The sequence below is a fragment of the Zonotrichia albicollis genome, chromosome 28, assembly GCF_047830755.1.
Source record: "Zonotrichia albicollis isolate bZonAlb1 chromosome 28, bZonAlb1.hap1, whole genome shotgun sequence".
Classification (NCBI taxonomy): domain Eukaryota; kingdom Metazoa; phylum Chordata; class Aves; order Passeriformes; family Passerellidae; genus Zonotrichia; species Zonotrichia albicollis.
The window spans coordinates 7295189-7314614 of record NC_133846.1 but is presented as its reverse complement, the minus strand read 5'-3'; the positions used below and the strand labels follow the sequence as shown (position 1 = coordinate 7314614).

Here is a 19426-nt window from a genome sequence, read left to right as displayed (position 1 = left end):
TGAACAAGCCCAGTTCCATAAGCCTTTCACAGAAACATGAAATCATTTAGGTTTGAAAAGGCCTCTAAGATTATCAAGTCCAACCATTCACCATTTCCTTCTAAGAGTGATGCTCCAGTCCCTTCATCATCTCTGCAGCCTCTGCTGGACTTGCTCCAGGGACTCTGAATCCCTCTTGTCCTGAGGAGCTCAGAACTGGACACAGCACTCCAGTTGTGCCTCACTAGGGCTGAGCAGAGGGGCAGGATCACCTCGCTGACCTACTGGCAATGCTCTTTCTCATGCATCCCAAGATCCCATCGGTCTTCTTTGTGGCAAGTTTGTTACCTGTGACAAAATTTGCTATAAGGCAACACAAATTACTTGCCTGATCTACACTGCTGGACTAAGATATGCCCCTCAGCTCCCTGCAAAGATCACACTAACTCCAACTCCACCAGGCAGCTCTGCAACTCAGGTTCTAAAGCTTCACTGTGTAAACATCACACCAAGTGCTGCTCCATGTATTTTAACTTCATTCTCCACCATTTCAACTTGCTACTTATAGCTGAGCTACACTTCCACCGCAGATGTGCAGGGATCCATCTGCCAGTACAGGCCAGTCACACCTACCCAGCACAGTCAGGGTAGCATTGGCTGACAGTCCCCCTGCGACGTTCTGGGCCATGCAGCTGTAGATCCCCATGTCTTCCATCTTCACATTTGCAATGAAGAACACGTCATCCTCAGGCATGACATGCATCCTCCTCTCTCTTGCAGCAGGGAAGTCTGTGCCACCATCTTTCTGCCAGGAGATCTGTGGGGGCGGGTGGCCCTCAGCAGCACACTCCAGGCGGGCCATGGCCCCGGTGCGGATAGTGAGATCCATGGGAGTTTTCAGGAAAGAAGGGAGCTCTGGAACAAAGGGGACATCAATTCAGCATTTTCATTGTCACGTAAAATGCAGCAAAAGCTCCAAAGTAGAGAGGAAATTTGAAAACATATCTGAAACACTCCATAAGAGAGAGCAACAGATTCTTCTGAAGAACTGCACAAATTTTGAGTGGTTATTTTTAAGAGTCTTTCTCCCAAAATTTAAATGCAGTACCTACAGTGTTCATAGAACCACAGAATGCTTTGATTTGGAAGAGATCCTTCAGACAATATATGCCCAAGGGCAAGGACACCTTCCACTCTCCCAGCCTGCTCCAAGACCTGTCCAGCCTGGCGTTGAACACTTATAGGGATGGGGCACCCACAGCTGCTCTGGGCAGCCTGTGCCAACCTCACAGGGAGAAATTTCTTCCTAATATCCAATGCAAACATACTCTATTTCAGTTTAAAGCCATTAAGTTCCTCTAAGACGATGAAGGGAAGAAGATGATTTCTCATGGAAAGAATCAAGGGAAAAATCTTTATCACATTTTTCTTCTCTGCTAACAGGGAAGGCAAGCTTCCATCTCATCGCCTCTGCTCTGAGGTACTGTGGGGACCAGTGGTCTGCTGACTGATGTGAACATTGTTTATTTTGAGGGAAGGGAGGTAAGAAGACAATCATGATGGCTAAAAATAAAAAAAAAATACTTCACTTTTGACTTTTCAGAGTTTTTACCACTTATTTTCTGATGAGTCTTTCCCCAGTTTTACAAACATGTGGGAAAGGTGCTGAGTTCTGAGACAACAGTAGAGGGAGCTTTTAGTTTAAAGAATTCCACCTCAAATTAACAAAATGAACAACTAATTGTGTCCTAATAACATATGGGAGATAAATGCCACTGTCAAAAAAGTGAAGAGGCTTTTCATCCACAAAAAAAAAAAAAAAAAATCACTTCTTTCCAGCTTTATAAAATTATGTGCGATACATCTAAATCCCATTGATATTTGCAAGAGTATTTTGGGCCAGCTTTAGTGAAAAATAGACTTGTAGCTACTTAAATGGAGTTTTGGGTTCAGAGTGTTTCTCCTTTTTTACCATTATCACTTACCATTGACAGTCAGCTTGGCTTTATTGGAATAATTGGAGCCAAAGTGATTGGTGACAATGCACTGGTATTTCCCTTCATCAGTGAAATTCACATTGAAGAGGTGCAGGACAGTGGTGTATTCCAGCACCTCCCCACTTTGCTGCTGGTACCTGGCAAAGTTCTCAACATCAGCTTCATAGAGGACCTCGCTGTCTTTGCGCCAGGCCGTGGCCATGGGCGAGTCACTGCTGCTCACAGCAGTGCACATCAGGGTCACATTTGCGCCTCGCAGGGCCACCGTGGTCTCTGGGTGCACTCTGATCTGCGGTTTAGGGAAATTATCTGAAAAGAAAAGCACGAAGATCAGCTACTTTCCTCTTAAACTTGAATTAATATTGCAAAAAAACTCACTCAAAAGAATGCAAACAAAACCAAAACTTTGGGAACAGATGTCCTGCTTGAGGGGCACAAATTCAGCTATTTTGACCTGGGAATCAAGCTGTGAAGGAGGCAGAAGAATCAGCATTGAAAACAATCAGTGTAGAAATGTGGTGCTGAGCAGCCCTGCCTTTTGTCCAACTTCTGAAACTTGCTATGTTTAGATCACACTCAAAAATCCTGCTCAGCTGAAGAGCCAGACCATTTTATGAAGGACTGAGACTTACTTTCAGATAGTTTAAGTACCCTGAAGAGCCTTGAAGTTCTACAAGCACAAAGCATAACAAGCTGGAACTCTACTAACTCATCCCACTTGATGAAAATTATTTCCATATCCATAAATTCAGCCAAGACACTCCCACAGGCACATGCAGAGCTCTGTCAGATGCCACTGTGGTGGTACTGGAGTAGAGAAGTGGGTGCATGACCTACATGATTACTACTGTAGCCTTTGCCACCAAAGCAATGAAAGAATTGCACATACACAAATAACTGTTATAAGTTTGCTCACCAGGAAAAGGAAACATCAGGCCTGCCACAGGCTTCACGCAGACTCTGGGCAAAGAGTTTCAGACCACCATAAACATCACAGTTATGGAACACCAGAAAATGTGCCAGAGCCTGAGCTACTCTAATTTTTGCCCAGAGCTGTGGCTGTCCCATTCCTGGAAGAGCGCATGCCAGGTTGAGCAGGGCTTGGTGCAACCTGTTCTCATGGAAGGTGTCCCTGTCTATGGCAGGGGTTGGAACTGGATGATTTTAAGGTCCCTTCCAACTCAAACTATTTTATGATTCTGCAATATTCTGCTGGTACGGGCAAGAAGCAGGAAGAAAGTGTCAAACAGACCTTACAAAGCTAAAGGCAGTCATAAGCAGGGAGAATGAAAGCATAATCCTTTCTTAACAGTAAGCTAAATAAAAAACAATGCCCAACAGCACTACTCCTTTGGGTTGACTTCAGTGCTCAAACACCACAAAACAGAGGAAAGAGATACAGAATTAAACCCCAAACTTACAGCAGACTCAGGGATGTACATGGGCACCATGGCCAGGACCAAGTACCTCCCCAGAACTACAGCCTGATTTCAGCTACATGACTTGTGTTACTGTGCTTTTGTATCAAAAGTCACTAAAAATACAAACCACAAACAAAGTCATCAGGATCCACACTGAGAAGGCTTTGTCCTACCAACCACTCAGGGTGAGCACAGCTGACACTGACAGCCTGCAGCAAATGGTTCTCACTGAGCCACTGGGGCAGCCATTTCAACTGGCAATCACAAAGCAAACTGCTTGTGTTCAACACTCTGCAGAAACAGGGCAAAACAAAAGGGTGAGTGAAGTTTATTTTACATGCATACATGTGATTTCACACAGCAAAGCAACTTAAAGCATACACATACAGACATATCATATTTACAGTATTATTTTATACTTGCAGGTATTTATTATAAAATCTTGGGTATTTATGCTAGAATCAGTCTCTCTATATCATCATTAAAACCTAACATTTCATTTTAATCCTGGAGAATATAAACTCAGAGTTTCAACTTCTAAAAAAACAATCCCAAAACCACTAAGCCTGTCTTTACAATTATCTCATTCCTCTTTAAAGCAATTTAAAGAACACAACATTGCAGCTCAGCTTCATGTTTCAAACTAAACACAACTGCCATTATGAAATGAGCAAAAGCCTCAATTCTCATTTTAATGCCAGCTGATAAATATTTAAGGCCAAAAGTGATTCGTTTCATACAGATATCAACTGCAGCTCGTTTTCTCTGCTCCACAGAAAACCTACCAACAGAAAGCAATTGATGGGTGTCTTCTTTCCTACCATCTGCTTTCAAAGTTTCCCAAGTATTATCACTCATTCGCTGGAGAGCCAGACGCCACCTCTGAACTGACTTCAAGACATGGGGGCTGAATTTTATTTGCCATACTCCAAATATGAGTTTGACTGACTTGCAACAGTCTAGCATTTAATAAGAAGTGATCTATCCTAAGATGCAGCCAGTCATGGGAGAAAAGAGGCACCAAACAAGCCAGGATTCCATCCTGCTCTTTGCCTGCACATATCAATGACTCATCGTTTTTAAAATACATCAGAGGAGGCAACTTTAATACCTGAAATAGTCTCCTCACAGCAGCAGATCTTGCAGACTAAGTCCATCTGGCCAAGGTTAACTAATGGAGTAGTAAACAGTTTTAGACCAGATTACAACAGTCAGAGACTTTATCTCACAGAAAGGACTGCATTACAGTAGTATTAGTCTTGGGTGTGAAGGTCATTTCACATTATACTACTTCAGATGTCTGAAGACCACAAGAGACCCTATCAGCTTAAACATCTGCTGAGTACATAGAAAATCTTGTTTAGCTGTGAATTTTAAAGCCTTTCCCTATCCCCCAAAAATAGGAAGAAAAACACAGGGTTTGCTAATCCCCCTGAGAGATTCCTGATGAATTATTTGTTTTGTTCACTGTCTACATGCAGTACTGAGCCTGCTGCAAAATCAGGACAGGAAAAGCTTAATGGTTCAGTACTGTAAGAAAAAGTTAACTCCTCCTAATTGCAAATAAGGAAATGCAGTTGAAGATTTCATCAAACCTTAAATCTAAATATTCTGCTACCAACTTTGAGTTGGTATTTTACCAGCATTGCAGCAAATATTTCACAATGAAAGCAGGCACACTTCAGACAACTTCAAACAACCCTACAATGGCTGAAGAATTCTTTCCAATGCAGGGCTTGTAAACAATCTCTAAATAATTGCTGTGAACTTACAACTCCTTCAGCTGAGCCTGGGCAAAGGCATTTTCTTGGATGGACATTATTGCATTGTTGCTTAAATCTCTGTAAGTTAAGCAAAGAGTACAATGAGGAGTCAGTGTGATTTCATATGCTGCCTTCAGTTAAATACTTGAAAATCTCACAAAGAACACATGACTAAAGTTGACAAATAATTAGGAGTTCTACAAATTAAAATACTTACAGATGTTTAAGTCCTTCGAGACCAGAGAATGCTTTTTTGGTAATTGACTTAATTTGGTTTCCCTGCAAGATTCTGAAAATAAAGGCCCAGAAACCAGTCTGAATGTTAATATGAGTTCAGAAACAAGACCCAAAAGAAATACCCTATGATGCTTAACTACATTTTTTTTAATTGTAGCTGAGATAAAGGACTAAATACTATTCTTTTTAGTTTAAAGGCTCAACTATTTTTCCTGAGAACAGGGCTTCTTTTCTATTTTCAACTTAGAGATTTGGATCAGAAATGTGTCAGAAAATACTTTAAGTCAGGAGGATGAAAGAGCAATAAGTAGAACTTGGGAATGGAGCAATAACTTCCTAATACCAACCTGCTACCACCACACAACTTCCTGACCGCACCCTCACACCAGGTTATTTGTTATAAACAAAGTTTGTAACTACACAGGATGGAGCTTCCCAGAAAACACCGTGGCACTGGATGAAAAGTGCACAGTCTAAGTATCAAGCAGTTTGTTAATGCAATAGTGTTTCAAATTTGCTCAAAAATACTTTGTATTTTGGGGGTTGTTTTTTTGATAAGTAGTAACTTCTACCCAAACCAAAGAAACACAAAAAATGACAATCATCACACAGAGGGAGTGAGGTATTCAATAATAAATGCAATCAAATACCTATGCTTCATCTCATCAAATTGGTGCTGTAAGGAAATGCAGTGCTACATAGATCTAATGCCCCTGTACAAGGAACCCAGGACTACATTGAGTGGTTGTTACACACAAGTGGAAACACTGTGAGAAAGGCTTTCTACCTCATGTCATTGACTGACAATTACTTAATATTTTGCACTCTCCCTCTCTGCATGCCTGGGAAATGCTGTTGCTCCCCTAATTTGTAATACATACAGTTTATCCAGCCTGCTGAGTCCCACAAAAGCTTCGCTCGCATCTTCTATGGCCCAGGAGATCTCATTGTTTCGCAAGTCCCTGCAGGAGAAGACATTTCTCAGAAAGAAGACTTGGAACATCATTCTAACCAGGGCTAGTGGTGAGCTGGGGAAGACAGGCCAGGTATGGGGCTCTGGCACACCTGCAAGGTCTCAAATCTTTTACAAAACTAAACTTGTCAGGAAATGAATTTCTCACTTCAGAGGGGCAAAAGGGAAAACTTCATGATAAGTGCTGCAGTAAGCACCACAAACAAATTCCACAGCAGAACTTCTTGATGTGGCATTTAAGCAAAGCCCGAGTCAGACCAGTACTTTTCACATGATGGACTATATGCCAGGAGCTGGGAGAGGTTCTTGAAGCAAGTTGGTTCATGTAAGGGAATTAACCAATACACCAGCAGCATTAACCTTCCCAAGTAACAGGCTTATACCAGCATTAGCACATTAAGGAATTACACCCAGGCTACAGTGTAGGCCTCCCAGGCACACCTTGGTGACTTTTTCAAGATGAAGTTGATATTCTGCTCATAAATCTTGTTATCAGCTAAGGGTATTTCTGATTGACCTCAGCATAGCACCTCAGCTCCTCATGGAGAAGAAAGGTCTGAACAGCAAAAGCAATAGAGCAATACAGTTTGGAGAGGATTAAATGCTCTTCAGAAAGAAGATTGAATAAATTCACTTGCATTTTTAGCCTGAATGGCATGGACTGAGCCAAAAGCAGCTGTTTTGATACCACCATGCATAGAGAGGAGTGTGTTTAAAGGAAATCACGCGAATAAAAAATAGTCTGCCCTGTGTTTTACCTGATATTCTGCAAACAGCTAGATGAAGCTTCTAAGCAAGTCAACTGACACAAATCTAGCTACATACACAGGCAACTGTATATACCACTGATATAAGCACCTCTTTCCCTGTGCTAATGAGGGGAAAATGAAGTATCTACTTTCCCATTATGTGAGACTATAAACTGTGTAGAACACCATTGTGGAAGAGACTGGGATCAACCTCCAGGATATCATCAGTGGTAACAACAATTTTCTTAACTTTTCTTTCTCTGAAATATAGAAGTCCCACTAAAACCACACAGAGAAATACATACACCAGCTGTAGCACCAAACAACCAGCACACAACCAACAACGGAACTAAAACCACACAGTATCTCTCATTTTTTGAAGTATTTTTACACTCCACTACTCAGACCACTCAGCAAAATGATTGAGCAGCCCAAAAGAAAACCCCTCATTGTGTGAGAGAGGAGTTGGCTCCTCATGCCTGGCTGGGCACTAATGCTTGGAGCCTTGTTAATCACCCCTGCTCTCCACCATGCACATTCCAGTCCCAAAGCAAAGGGCCAGGCCCTCACTGAGAGCAAAGGGCCACACCCCTGAGAGCCCAGGACAACTTACTAATTAATCTGCTCTTGTTCTTTTTCATGCTACTCTAAATCTAAGAAATTAGGTTTAATTATTTCATTAAAAGGTTGTATTAAGGTTATCAGAGTACGACTGCTTACATGAATCTCTCTGGTGAATTTGCTTATTTAAGCATTTATTTAATGAAGTGACAGAGGGGTTATAAATTTTCACTCCTTTCTCAAGTACTGTTGCTTAAGATAATTACAACTGTTCAGATCTACTTGGGACAGGACTGAATCTCTTCAGAAATATCCAAGATCTGCCAGAAAAAGTCCTGGCAAGTGCAAAGCTGTGCCTTAAACAGCAAGAAGCAACTTTACACCCCCTGCTTCGTTTGTGAGGTCAGAAACAAGATGGGCTAAACCACACCTTCTACAACACAGAAAGGTTCAGTCCTTGGTTTCTGAGGTTCCAAACCTAAGGAAACCCTCTAGAATAAAGAGCTCCAGGCTATTTGCTCCACAACTGGAAACACAAGGCACCCACACCTCTCAGAAGCCACAGGACACACATCTGAGCACCCAAGGTCACCAAGTCATTGTTTCTTACTACCTCTGCAATTGAGCAGTTGGCTTGTTTTAGCTGGGCTGGAATTCTGTCATGTTGGCAAGCCAAAAGATTATCAGCCCTTTCACACCTGCAGGCAGGACAGCACCAACAACGATCTCAGGCTCCTACAGTGCAATATCCATTGTCTCTACTTCCAAAAGCTCCACCTAAACTAAAATTGCATTAAACTGAAACTTCTGTTTGAAGTTTTCTGTACTTACAAGGTTTGAAGATTTGTCAGACCTCTAAAGACACCATCAGCAATGTGACTAATGCGATTGTCACCCAGGTTTAGCTTCTCCAATAAACCAAGTCCCACAAAGGCAGATTCCTTGAGGCGAGTGAGCTGATTGTATGACAAGTCTCTGAAAACATTCAATACACACTTTAAAGGCATGCAGGGGGATTAATTATTAAGATACAATCTGACTTGATTAACTATTGTCTTCTAATTTCTCCAACAGAATACTTATAATTAAAATACATCATCACCATGGGCCTAGCAAGGAAATTGAGTACTTCCTTCAGTAATTAATTCCTGCCAATCAATAACTGCAACATTTAAAAAATCCCCAATGAATAGTAGCCCAGGACTTACAGCTCAGCAAGTCTTTGGCAGAATTCCCATGCATCTGGGCTGATCCTGGTGATGGCATTCTGGCTAACATAGAGTTGTTGCAATGTCCGCAGCCCATACAGCCAGCCCTTGTTTACTTCTGTTAAGTTATTATGTTCCAGTTCTCTAATGAATTAGATGGAAAAAACATTTGCCAAAGAGATAACCAATGAAACATCTACTTACAAAATTTCACCTTATGGATGTCAAAATTATTTATTAACTTTAAGCCTCAGACAACACAAAATGCATGATTCTTTCAATCCTGTTGAATTTTTAAAAAGTAACTAAAGTATATGAAGAACTGAGTAATTAAACACCAGGGATGGGTGGCAGAAACAAAACTATAATCTCTATTCTCAAAAATAACTTCTTAAAAAAGAAGTCTTCTGCTAACATCATATATCCTTGTGTTCACACTGTCAAAGTCACAGTGGAAAGAACAACCCCATGTTATGGAGACTGCAAATAAAAACCAGCAAAAAGCAACTACAGAGGCAAAGATTCTTGATCAGCATGTAGGAAGAAGCTGGAAAGAGGACCAAAATAAAGGAATCACAAGACTAGTTTGTGTTGGAAGGGACCTCAAAGATCTTCTAATTCCAGGTCCCTGCCATGGGCAGGGACACCTTCCACTAGACCAGGTTGCTCTATTCAACCTATTCAGCCCTATTCTGCCTGGCCTCAAACACTTCCAGGAATGGGGAAATGTATCTTACCACTTCTGAAGTAACCAGACATGACAAAAATAATGGGAGAACTATTTTCCTATGATTTTGTCAATATCTCAGCACAGCCTTGATATAAGGGGAATCATACAGGACACAACCCCCAAGAGCCATTTTCTTTATGCTATAAAACTCCACAACCAGGCATACTCACAATTCCTCTATATTACCCAGGCCAAAGAATGCTCCATCCATTAATCTGCTAATCCCATTGCGCTGCATTTTCAAGGATTTTAAGGACTCCAATCCTTGGAATGTAAGACTTTCCACTATTTTAATCCGGTTCCTTTTCAGTTCCCTTTCATAAAGATGACAGTCAAATATTAAGACACCTTGCAACAAGCATCACTGTGTGAAAGTCAAGAACATGCTGAGATTAACAGCTCAGCTGTAAATGTTGTTTGGATGTTTTCAAGACTGTTACTTACAGAAACTGCACATGAGGCAATCTGAAGATCTTTGGTGGAATCATACTAATCCTATTTCTGTTCAGTTTTATCACCATTAGTGAGCTAGATAAGTTATCAAGGCAACCTGCTTCTAGAGTAGTTATTCTGTTGTTACTCAGGTTCCTAAGGAATAAAGGAAGAAGGGAGGAGGCCTTTCAGAACACAGAAAATCTGATGAACACAATGGCACAAGCACCTCAGAGCAACCACTGATTAAGATAACCCAAGACCCTTGCTAAGTCACATGAGAAATCTAAATCACCAAGCTAAAGCCTTTTTCCCAAAGAAATAGGTGTGAGGAGCTGATTTTTACAGCACGTCCATGTTTCAGTTAGAAGTGGTTAACACAATGTCCACAGTGATCTACTCAAACAGGGCAAAAATTATTCCCTGTCCCTGATGGCTTATGTACCTGCATTCTGACAACAGCAATTGCTGTTTTCTGTGTTACTTGGGAAAATACAATACAGTTTGGTATGAAAACTACTTTATTTCAAGGACATCTGTAGCTCCATTAAGCACTGCTATCAGTTCAAAGCTGTATAAGGATGTTGACTTTAAGACACTAATTTAAGAGTAAATGAGGTCTCCAACACTATCATCCTAGAGCCAGGAATCCCAGAGACAAAAGATCACTCATACTTACAGGTACTTCAGTTGCATTCGTGGAAAGGAAGAGGCTTTGATTTCTGAGATAAGATTAGAACTAAGATCTAGATTTTCCAATGAAAGGTAGACCTGGAGTTGCTCAGCATTTATTTCTGGAATGGTATTGTGCACCCTGAAAAAGATCAGCAATAAATATGATTATCACAATATCTCATCCTTCTGGATGCACAGCTGAAACAGCAAGAGGGTTCTGTATATCAAATGTACTAGTGAGCTTCATGAATGGGACATGCACAACATGCTTACAAAAGTGTTAATTCCTAAAGAAATACTGCAAATCCAAGAGCTATTTGCCACCATGACATATGAACAGATTCAAATTCTGAGGCCGATAGATGAGCTGGTCCTGTGGGAAGCTCCTGGACTGAATCCCACCCGTTTAAAGCTGCCTGCCTTGGTTGACTGAATTTTATTGGTAATTTAGGGTGACTTGATTGTCCAACTGATTTGTATTTCTTTAAAGAGTGCTTACATATTCCCTGATGCTCTTCATGTGAGCAGTATTTCAAGAAAAAAGATGTTTTCCTACAATTTGATAGCAGAACTCTAACATGGTTCTCCCATTTGTTAAACAACAAAAAGGCAGATGAGCTATTACTTACAATGAAAGAAGAGTTATATTGGAAGTTGTTTCTCCAAAATATGGAATTTCACTTAGCTCATTGTAATTCATTTTCCTTAAATAGAGGGCAAAAAAAATTACACCAAAGACACTTCAAAGAGGAGAAAAATCCTTCTGTATACAGAAATAATTCATATCAATGCATTTAAAAATTTTACTGTATTAACAATACTTAGTAGTTGACAAAAAAGATTCCTCAAGAGCTTAAATACTAACCATTTGAACAGTGAAACATGCTAGCTTTTCTCATTTTCATGGATACTATTACTTCTCTTTCATTTAAAATCAGCTATAGCCAAAACAAATACTCCTTATTGCTCTTTAAAAACACTGGTCTTCTGCTCTTTCATGAGAAAGATTTCTGCTCACAACACAATAGTTTTATACATAAAATGTGCTGCCAATATGGAGCATCAATTTTTAATTACCTTGCACTGAATACTTCTGCAAGACAGACCAGGTATCTTGACATGCAATAAAACATTCTAATTAGAAAGGATATCTTTAGACCTTATCCTCATAAAAAACAACTTACACTTCTTGGAGAGTAGGGACAGACAAATCAATGCTCCAGTTGGATGATAATAAATGATTATGACTTAGATCCCTAGAGAACAGAGAAAAAAAATTTATTTAGTTCCTGGAATAATATGAAAAAGCTCAACAAACCCAAAACATGTATACATTATGCAATCTCAAGTTTGAAACTGCATTTATGTATTTTATACAGTTGCTCCTTCACTTAAGAAAAGAGCTTGTTTTAGTGGTCACTCACAATTAAAAGTCTAAACAGTTCTGTTTCTCTATTTGAATAAAAAAACTTTAGTTAAAGCTTCTTGATAGGAACATTGTACTTGACCAGAGAATTTTGGCTTTAATCCAGAACTTTATTAACAACACTTGTCCACTACAAGAAAGAAAAACTTTGCAGGAACATGACAGTAATTTCTTACAAAACACCCATTATTGAACCGCTTCCATTTTCTCAGCTTTCCAAAGATGCTGACTAGCCAAGGCAGGCTTATTTTAAAGGAATAATATACACAGAATTCTCAAACAAGCTGAAGTAAAGAGAACCCTGAGGCTGGGAAGCTTACAAACAGATGCTTTAGCACCAGCTGGTTTTACTCATAAGAATCAAATGCAGGAGCTGGACTCTTTCAATGGGCAAGAGTCATTAAATCCAGCTTTAATGCTCACACTGGGTGTTGGTGCTATTCCCATTGCTGTAACTTTACAAAGTATCTTACTTTTGCCTTGGACTTGGCGCATAAATGCGACAGATGCATCCATTTCTGAGCACAGACTGCCTCTAGTCATGCTGGACCAAAAAAATCAGATTTGTGATGGAAACCCGGTCCCAGCCACACCAGAAAACACAGGCAGATGTCAGTCCAAAAGGCGAAACCAACTCATCTATGTGACATTTTGCTGATACAAGTCCAGCACAGAGGTGAATCTCCGAAAGCTCATGCCAAGAGCCTGAAACATTGTGTATCAGGCAGGCAGCAGCTATGCTGACACAAGAGACAAAAATCACACTTTGCAACCAAAACTCTATCTGTTAAAATGAATATTAAAATGCAAATCAGTATAATTCTAACTATTTGCATTGACAACCATGTTTCGACAAGCCACAGCATCCACACACTCCTCTGTTCATGCAATAGCTTTGGGCCTGTGCTTTACTCCAAATACACCAAGGGCCAAACTTGATCCTGCAAAAATCATTAAGTCCAATTCCTGGTCCAGAACAGGTTAACCTCAAAATTCCACTGCATGCCTAAGAGCATTGTCCAAACACTCCCTGAGCTCTGGCAGATTATTTTTGATCTGTAAGACCACAACCTACTAAAAGACAACATGGACTGAAAATTGACAGACTACAGTATAGTTACAGTTGTTAACTTTCACTCAGGTTCAGTGTAAAGATTCTGCTGAATTATTAAAATCCTGGGTGTCATGGCAAGTCAGGCAGTTCTTGATGTATTCTTTTAATTACACCAAGACACAAGTTATACAGATAGAGCAGCGTGGGTTTGGAAACAATTGCAAAAAAAAGACTCAAGAGAACCTGGAGAGAAGAACTGCAACCAGTCGCAGAACTATTCTGCAGCTCTGCTTCCTCAGTACATGTGGTAATTAAGCCAGCCCTAAACACTAGGAAAAACACAAAAACAACCAAGCTGCTCCTGAGCAGGCTTCCCACCTCAGGGGGCTGAATGCTCAAGACACTCTCTCCAGCTGCCCACATTCCCCTGAACCCTGCTCAGCCCCAGCCTCTGGGCATCCACAGGAGCCTGGCACAGACAGGTGGAGGGAAATATGATCCCAAATCCCAGCAGAAGAATTTCCTGAATTTTTCAAACATGCAGGCACCCAGCCAGTGCTGGCAGTCTAATCTTGGAACAGAGTGTTTAACCAGAGCAGGAAGTACTAAGCCATGCTGTTTCCAAAGAACCAGTGCACAACAGATAGAGGAAGGAGACAATGGACATGGAAGATAACGCTGCACCCTCAAGGTGTGCAGATACCCCACTAATGAGCAAAACCAGGCCACGGGGTTCTGAGCCAGACCAACCTGTATGTCAGGCACAGTTAGCGGGCACTGACATACATCTTGGAAGCAAGATTAATACACATAGAAAACTGAAACTTTATTTTTTTCTAAAGCTTTCAGGAAGACTATAATAGAATATGTTAGCTGGGTAGGGAACCTACAACAACCCTCTAAGTCCACCTGCCTGACTACTTCAGGACTGACCAAAAATTAAAATTATTCAGGACACTGAATTCCTCCAAATCCCTCCTAAATACTTGGCCATGGGGCCAAGGTGATGAGGATGTGCTAACATCCAGTTATCACCACCAGAAACCTACTGTCGAAATACCGAGTTAGAAATTAAGATTTTAATTCAGAAAGCATGGGAAGTATTTTTCTATTATTACTCAGATTTGGACTACAACAAAGTTTTCATTACAATAAGTCCTCTTTCAAGAAGTAGGGTAGAGTTGATATTTAAAGTGATTCTGACATTATTTATATCTACATTCTGTTACTAATGCTTTTCTTTTTCAAACAGACCAACTGATAACAAAAAACAGAATTAAATACACTGGATGATTTTCTGTGTTTAGAGATAATTCAATCACACAGCTAAGATTCCTGCTATTCTGGAGAACCAGATGCCATTCCCTTGTTCTGGAAAAGCCAAAACCAAAGAACCCATCCTTTAAGCAGCCTTTGTAACTGGGAAGCCCACGCTGTGCAGAATACAGAGCAAACATACAAAATTTGTATTTTAGAGACTCATCTGGTATTGTATATAACATCATCTAAACATTCATTTTGAGCTTAAGTGATACTCATCCCTTAAGTAAATAAAACAGAACACACATACCAAAGTGATTATGGATGATGAAGAATGATCCTAATTCAGCCAAGCTAAGCATACTGTGGCACTGTAGAGGTGTTGATGCAGAATGCAGGCAGCCAGTTGAGCTCACCTAAAACATCTACTGGGAACAGAACTTGCTGAACTAATCAACTGATACCTGAACTACTTCTATTCATCATCTGTCTGGTTACCAGGATATATAAACACACCTGCCACTATGGGACTAGAGGCAGTGACCACCAGCATTGTGCTTCTCTCTGCTCCTACACACAGGGCTGGCATTCCTTACTCCAAAGAAACTAAGAGGCAGACCTACCAAAAAAAAAATTCATAACTCCCTAACTTCACAACACTTTTCATCACCTACCAGGTTAGCCATAAAACATATATAACTTCAGAGGCAAAATGAAGTTAGTTTCCTGAGTACTTCCATTATGAAAATCAAGTTCTGTTCTGCTGGCTTCAATAAAAACAAAAGGTGAAAAATAAAACCAACCTGCACACACACACACACACACTGGAAGCACCACCTGCAAGTAATTTGAGAATTAAGAAAATGGAGAATTTTTAGTCCTCAATACCAGTTGAAATGGTATCACAGAACTAATAGAGAAAAGCACATCAGGGACTTGATCATGTGAGGAAAATTAGGCTTTTATTAATTTTAAACAGCTGGTATACATTATGGCTCATTTAGATTCAGAATTTCTAGAGTAGTACTAGTGAAGAATAAACATCACCCATGCTTCATTTACCAAAATCCTGAAAGCCACAACAGAGGATAGACACAGAATGGATAAAGAGCAGCTCTGAGGAGGACTTGGTGATGTTGGTGGATGAGAAGCTCAACAGACACGTGCATCTGCAGCCCAGAACACCTTCCCCCCCACGAGCCCTGGGCTGATGCCCAAGCATGAGCAGCAAAGGAGAGGGCGATTCTGCCCCGCTCAGGTGAGACCCCACCTGCAGAGCTGCCTGCCACCCTGGGGCACCACTGCCGGGTGCTCCGCCCGCAGCCCTCCGGGCTCCGTGAGAACATCCCGCGGACAAAACCACAGAATCTATTAGGTTGGAAAACATGTCCAAGATCACTGAGTGCAACCTATGTCCAAACAGCACCCTGTCAATCACACCACGGCGCTGAGTGCCACGTCCAGTCGTTCCTTGAACACCGCCACCTCCCTAGGCAGCCCCTTCCAATGCCTAATCATCCTTTCTGTGAAGAAATTCCTCCGGATGTCGAACCCGAATCTCTCCAGGCACAGCTGAAGACTATGTCCTCTTGTCTTAACGCTTGTTACCTAGCAAGAGAGCCCGACCCCCAGCTGGCTGCACCCTCATGACAGGAGTTACAGAGCGAGATAAGGACACCGAGACCAAAGCCCTGCCGGCCCTTCAGCCCGGGCCTCGCACCGCCCCCGCCGCCGGGCCCGCACCCCCGCCAAGCCGAGACCTGCGCACAGCCCACCGCCCGTCCAGCCCCGCAGTCCCCCGCGCTCACTCACAGCCCCGTGGTGCCGGCGGGCAGCGGCGGAATCCTCCGTGGGCCCGGCCCGCTGGGCAGGCGCTGCCGGCTGCAGTCCAGCAGGCCGCGGCGGCACGAGCAAGGCGCGGCGCAGGGCTCAGCGACGGCTGCCCGCGCACACAGCGCTGCCGCCGCTAGCAGAAGCAGCGGCAGCAGCGGCGGCCGGCCCCGCGGCGGCGGCCCGCGGGCGGCCCGCACGGCCGGCCCCGCTCCTCGCATCCCCCGGCCCGGCCGCGCCGCCCCGCCCGGAGCTACCGCAACGCGCAAGCGCCGAAAGGCAGAGCCAGCACAAACCCCGCCCTTCGCAGCCTCCCGGCTGATTTGCCGGACTGGGCGGGGCCAGGGAAGAGAGGAGCCACCTCAAGCCCCGCCCAGCGCCCCCGACTTATCTCTCGGGGCGTGGCACGCATGCGCGGCGACACGGCCGGCAGCCCGGGTGGCCCCGCCGCCTGCAGGCACAGAGGGGGCGGTGCCACCGCAAGCCACTCCCACCAAGACTTCCGCTTGGCGGCGTAGGGGTGGGGCCTGGTGCCGCCTGAGGCGGCCTGAGGCGGGGCAGGTGAGTCCTCTCGGTGGCTCCGTTTCGTCCATTTGCACCGCCAGCTTGTCCTTCGGTGGGTGTCGGGGTCTGCACGAAGGGCTCAGATGACCCACTGCTGTTCCTTCCAAGCGGACCCGTTCTGGGTCCCCACGAGGGTGCCACACTCTCCCCGGGCTGTGGCTGCAGCGCACCTGTGCCCAGTTGTCCCCAAAGCTATGCGGCTCCACTGGCACCATGGCCTGAGCCTGCGCTCCCACAGCCACCACGAGGGCAGACAGACCTGCAGGGCCTCACCTGGATCACACCAGCATGGCCAGCAATGGCCATCGCCAGTGCCCAGCCTGGCTACAGCACCTGGGCACAGACCAAACCACCGGCTGTGTGCCCAGTACTGTGTGCCCTCTGCAGCCCCTCCATGCCATTTACGTCCTAATGGGGGTCTCAGGCTGCTCCCATATCCCACTGCCATGGCCATGGCCTCCAGGTTGGCCAAGGTCACAGAATCCTTTCGGTTGGAAAAGAACCTCCAAGATCGAGTCCAATTTGTCAACAAGATCATGGCACTAAGTGACACATCCAGGGTTCCTGAAACACCTCCATGGATGGTGACTCTTTGAGTGGCCTGTTACATGTCTAATCACCTTTTCTTTGAAGAAATTCTTCCTCATGTCCCATCTAAACCTCCCCTGGCACCTCTTGAGGCCATTTCTTCTTGTCCTGTCATTCATTCCCTGGAAGCAGAGCCTGACTCCTGGCTACACAACTCCTCTTAGGGAGTTATACAGAGTGAGAGGGTCATTGAATGAGGAATTGCTGAGATCGCTTGGTTTGTTCAGCCCACAGAAGGGACGTCTGAGGTCAGACCTCATCAGCATCTGCTGCAGCTTCCTCCCGAGGCCAGCAGAGGTGCAGCTCCAATCTCTGCTCTCTGTGACCAATGACAGGACCCAAGGGAATGTCTGGAGCTTTGTCAGGGGACAGTCAAAATGGATATTAGGGTGGTCGGGCACTGAACAGGCTCTCCAGGGAATGGGCGTGGTCCCAAGGCTGCCAAAGCCAAGGAATGTTTGTACAATGCTCTCAGGCAGAGGGTAGAATTTTGGGGTGTCCTGTTCAGGACTTGGAGTTGGACTCGATGATCCTTGTGAGTCCCTTCCAACTCAGGATATTCTTTATGATCTGTGCAAAAAGGGCTGAGCAAGGACAGGGAAGATGTCAGGTGGGAATCCGCTGCCTGCATCAGGGTGGCCACTGGCAGTGCTGCCCCCAGCTGCCACAGGCTCAGGGGAGCTCAGTTAGGAGAATCTGCTTAGACAAAGTCCAGGGCCCAGCACAGGTCTCTCCAACAATTGTTCCCGGTGCAATTTGCATTTATAAGACTATTGCCATGGCAGCAGAAATTTGCATATTAATAGAAGCCAGTCTTAATTGCTGAGCTGCTCCTAACAGCTTGGAGCAGAAAGGAACCTGCTGTGATTCACCAAGCTACAACTGCCACTGCTGGGGGCCCTGCCTTCTCAGGCAATTCCCTTTAAATTGCAGGGCAGGGATCTCTCTCTCCTGCTCCCTCTGCCAGTCCCAGTCCAGCACAGCTCCAAGACCTGTGCAGCTGCCCACAGTATCCATTTAGACATGACATCCCTCTGAGGGTCCTCTGGGACGATGCCTCTGGAATCCATTTGCCCACGCAGGGCTGGTGCTATAGACAGAACACCTCCTGTGTGCCCAGCATTGCCCACAGGTGTTCCAAAGCCCAGTCCTGCTGACCGTGCTAAAGTGGGCACCAGCCTTTGCAGGGCAGGTACCGAGGGTATAGCTGAAACAACCCTGCTGGAGGTAATTACAGCCCAGCCATCAGTGTCAGTATGGTTTAAAATGGAAGAGGTACTCGATCCCTTCCCTGTTGGGGACAAGACAGATGGAGTGGTCAGGGACTTGCCATGGAAGGACTTTAACATCTCCCTGAGATAAGGAGTCTCCCCACTCTGCAGCACAGATCCTGGATCCCTAGGGAAGGTGCAGGAGGCTTGGCTGCAGTCCAGCCCTGCTCATCCCCCTCGGGCCACTCTCCCCTCCCAACATCTGGATTGCTTCCTGGGCATTTCGAGGGGAAGCCGGGGATCCTGCTACAGCAGGAGGCTCCCTGCCTCTGCCAGGAGCATCGTTGGCCTGGGCATGCTTCTCCGGCCGGGTGGCAATGGAGACTCAGCGCATCCCACTGCTGTCTGCAGCTTCCACACTGGGTCCTCCACTGCGAGATGCTTTCCAGGCTCTAGCTCAGCACGATTCTCTCCTTCGCGGCGCTGGGCGGCAGCGTGGGAAGGCTCAGCCTGTGCTGGAGCTGAGCCTTCGCCACTGGATGGCACACGAGACCCAGCAGAGGGGCCTGCATGGCCTTGGGGTGCTGAGCCAAGTGCTGCCGGCTGCGGGCTGGGGGTGCCGGAGGCTGCCGGAGGTGCTGGCAGGTGCTGGGCTCCCGGCCCCTCGCGTCTCTCCCTGCACGCCGCCCTCGGGACTGTCGGAGCTGGGTCGGAGCGGGACTCTGACCTTGGCTGAGCAGTATCTGCCGCACCTCCGGCTGGGCGTCC

General features: G+C 44.6%; 1 protein-coding gene across 3 annotated transcripts in view; it reads right to left on the bottom strand.

The window, feature by feature from the left end:
• LRIG2 (leucine rich repeats and immunoglobulin like domains 2) overlaps positions 1–16593 on the bottom strand; it is a 28645-nt gene extending 12052 nt beyond the window's left edge. For 2 of the 3 annotated variants that reach the window (XR_001333298.2, XM_014273188.3), the window contains exons 1-14: positions 16278–16588; positions 11910–11981; positions 11355–11429; positions 10730–10864; positions 10063–10206; positions 9789–9932; positions 8889–9032; positions 8512–8655; positions 6279–6359; positions 5378–5449; positions 5170–5238; positions 3525–3688; positions 1965–2285; positions 613–894 (exon numbers count right to left, since the gene is read on the bottom strand). Coding sequence is in view for 2 of the 3 variants with exons in the window: in XM_014273188.3 (XP_014128663.2) it covers positions 613–894; positions 1965–2285; positions 3525–3688; positions 5170–5238; positions 5378–5449; positions 6279–6359; positions 8512–8655; positions 8889–9032; positions 9789–9932; positions 10063–10206; positions 10730–10864; positions 11355–11429; positions 11910–11981; positions 16278–16516 (2086 nt within the window). In the remaining variant the exon portion in view is untranslated. Of the gene's footprint in view, positions 1–612; positions 895–1964; positions 2286–3524; positions 3689–5169; positions 5239–5377; positions 5450–6278; positions 6360–8511; positions 8656–8888; positions 9033–9788; positions 9933–10062; positions 10207–10729; positions 10865–11354; positions 11430–11909; positions 11982–16277 lie in introns of all 3 variants that reach the window. The other variant, XM_074528192.1, reaches the window with a different exon arrangement.
• Between the last annotated feature and the right edge of the window lie 2833 nt (positions 16594–19426).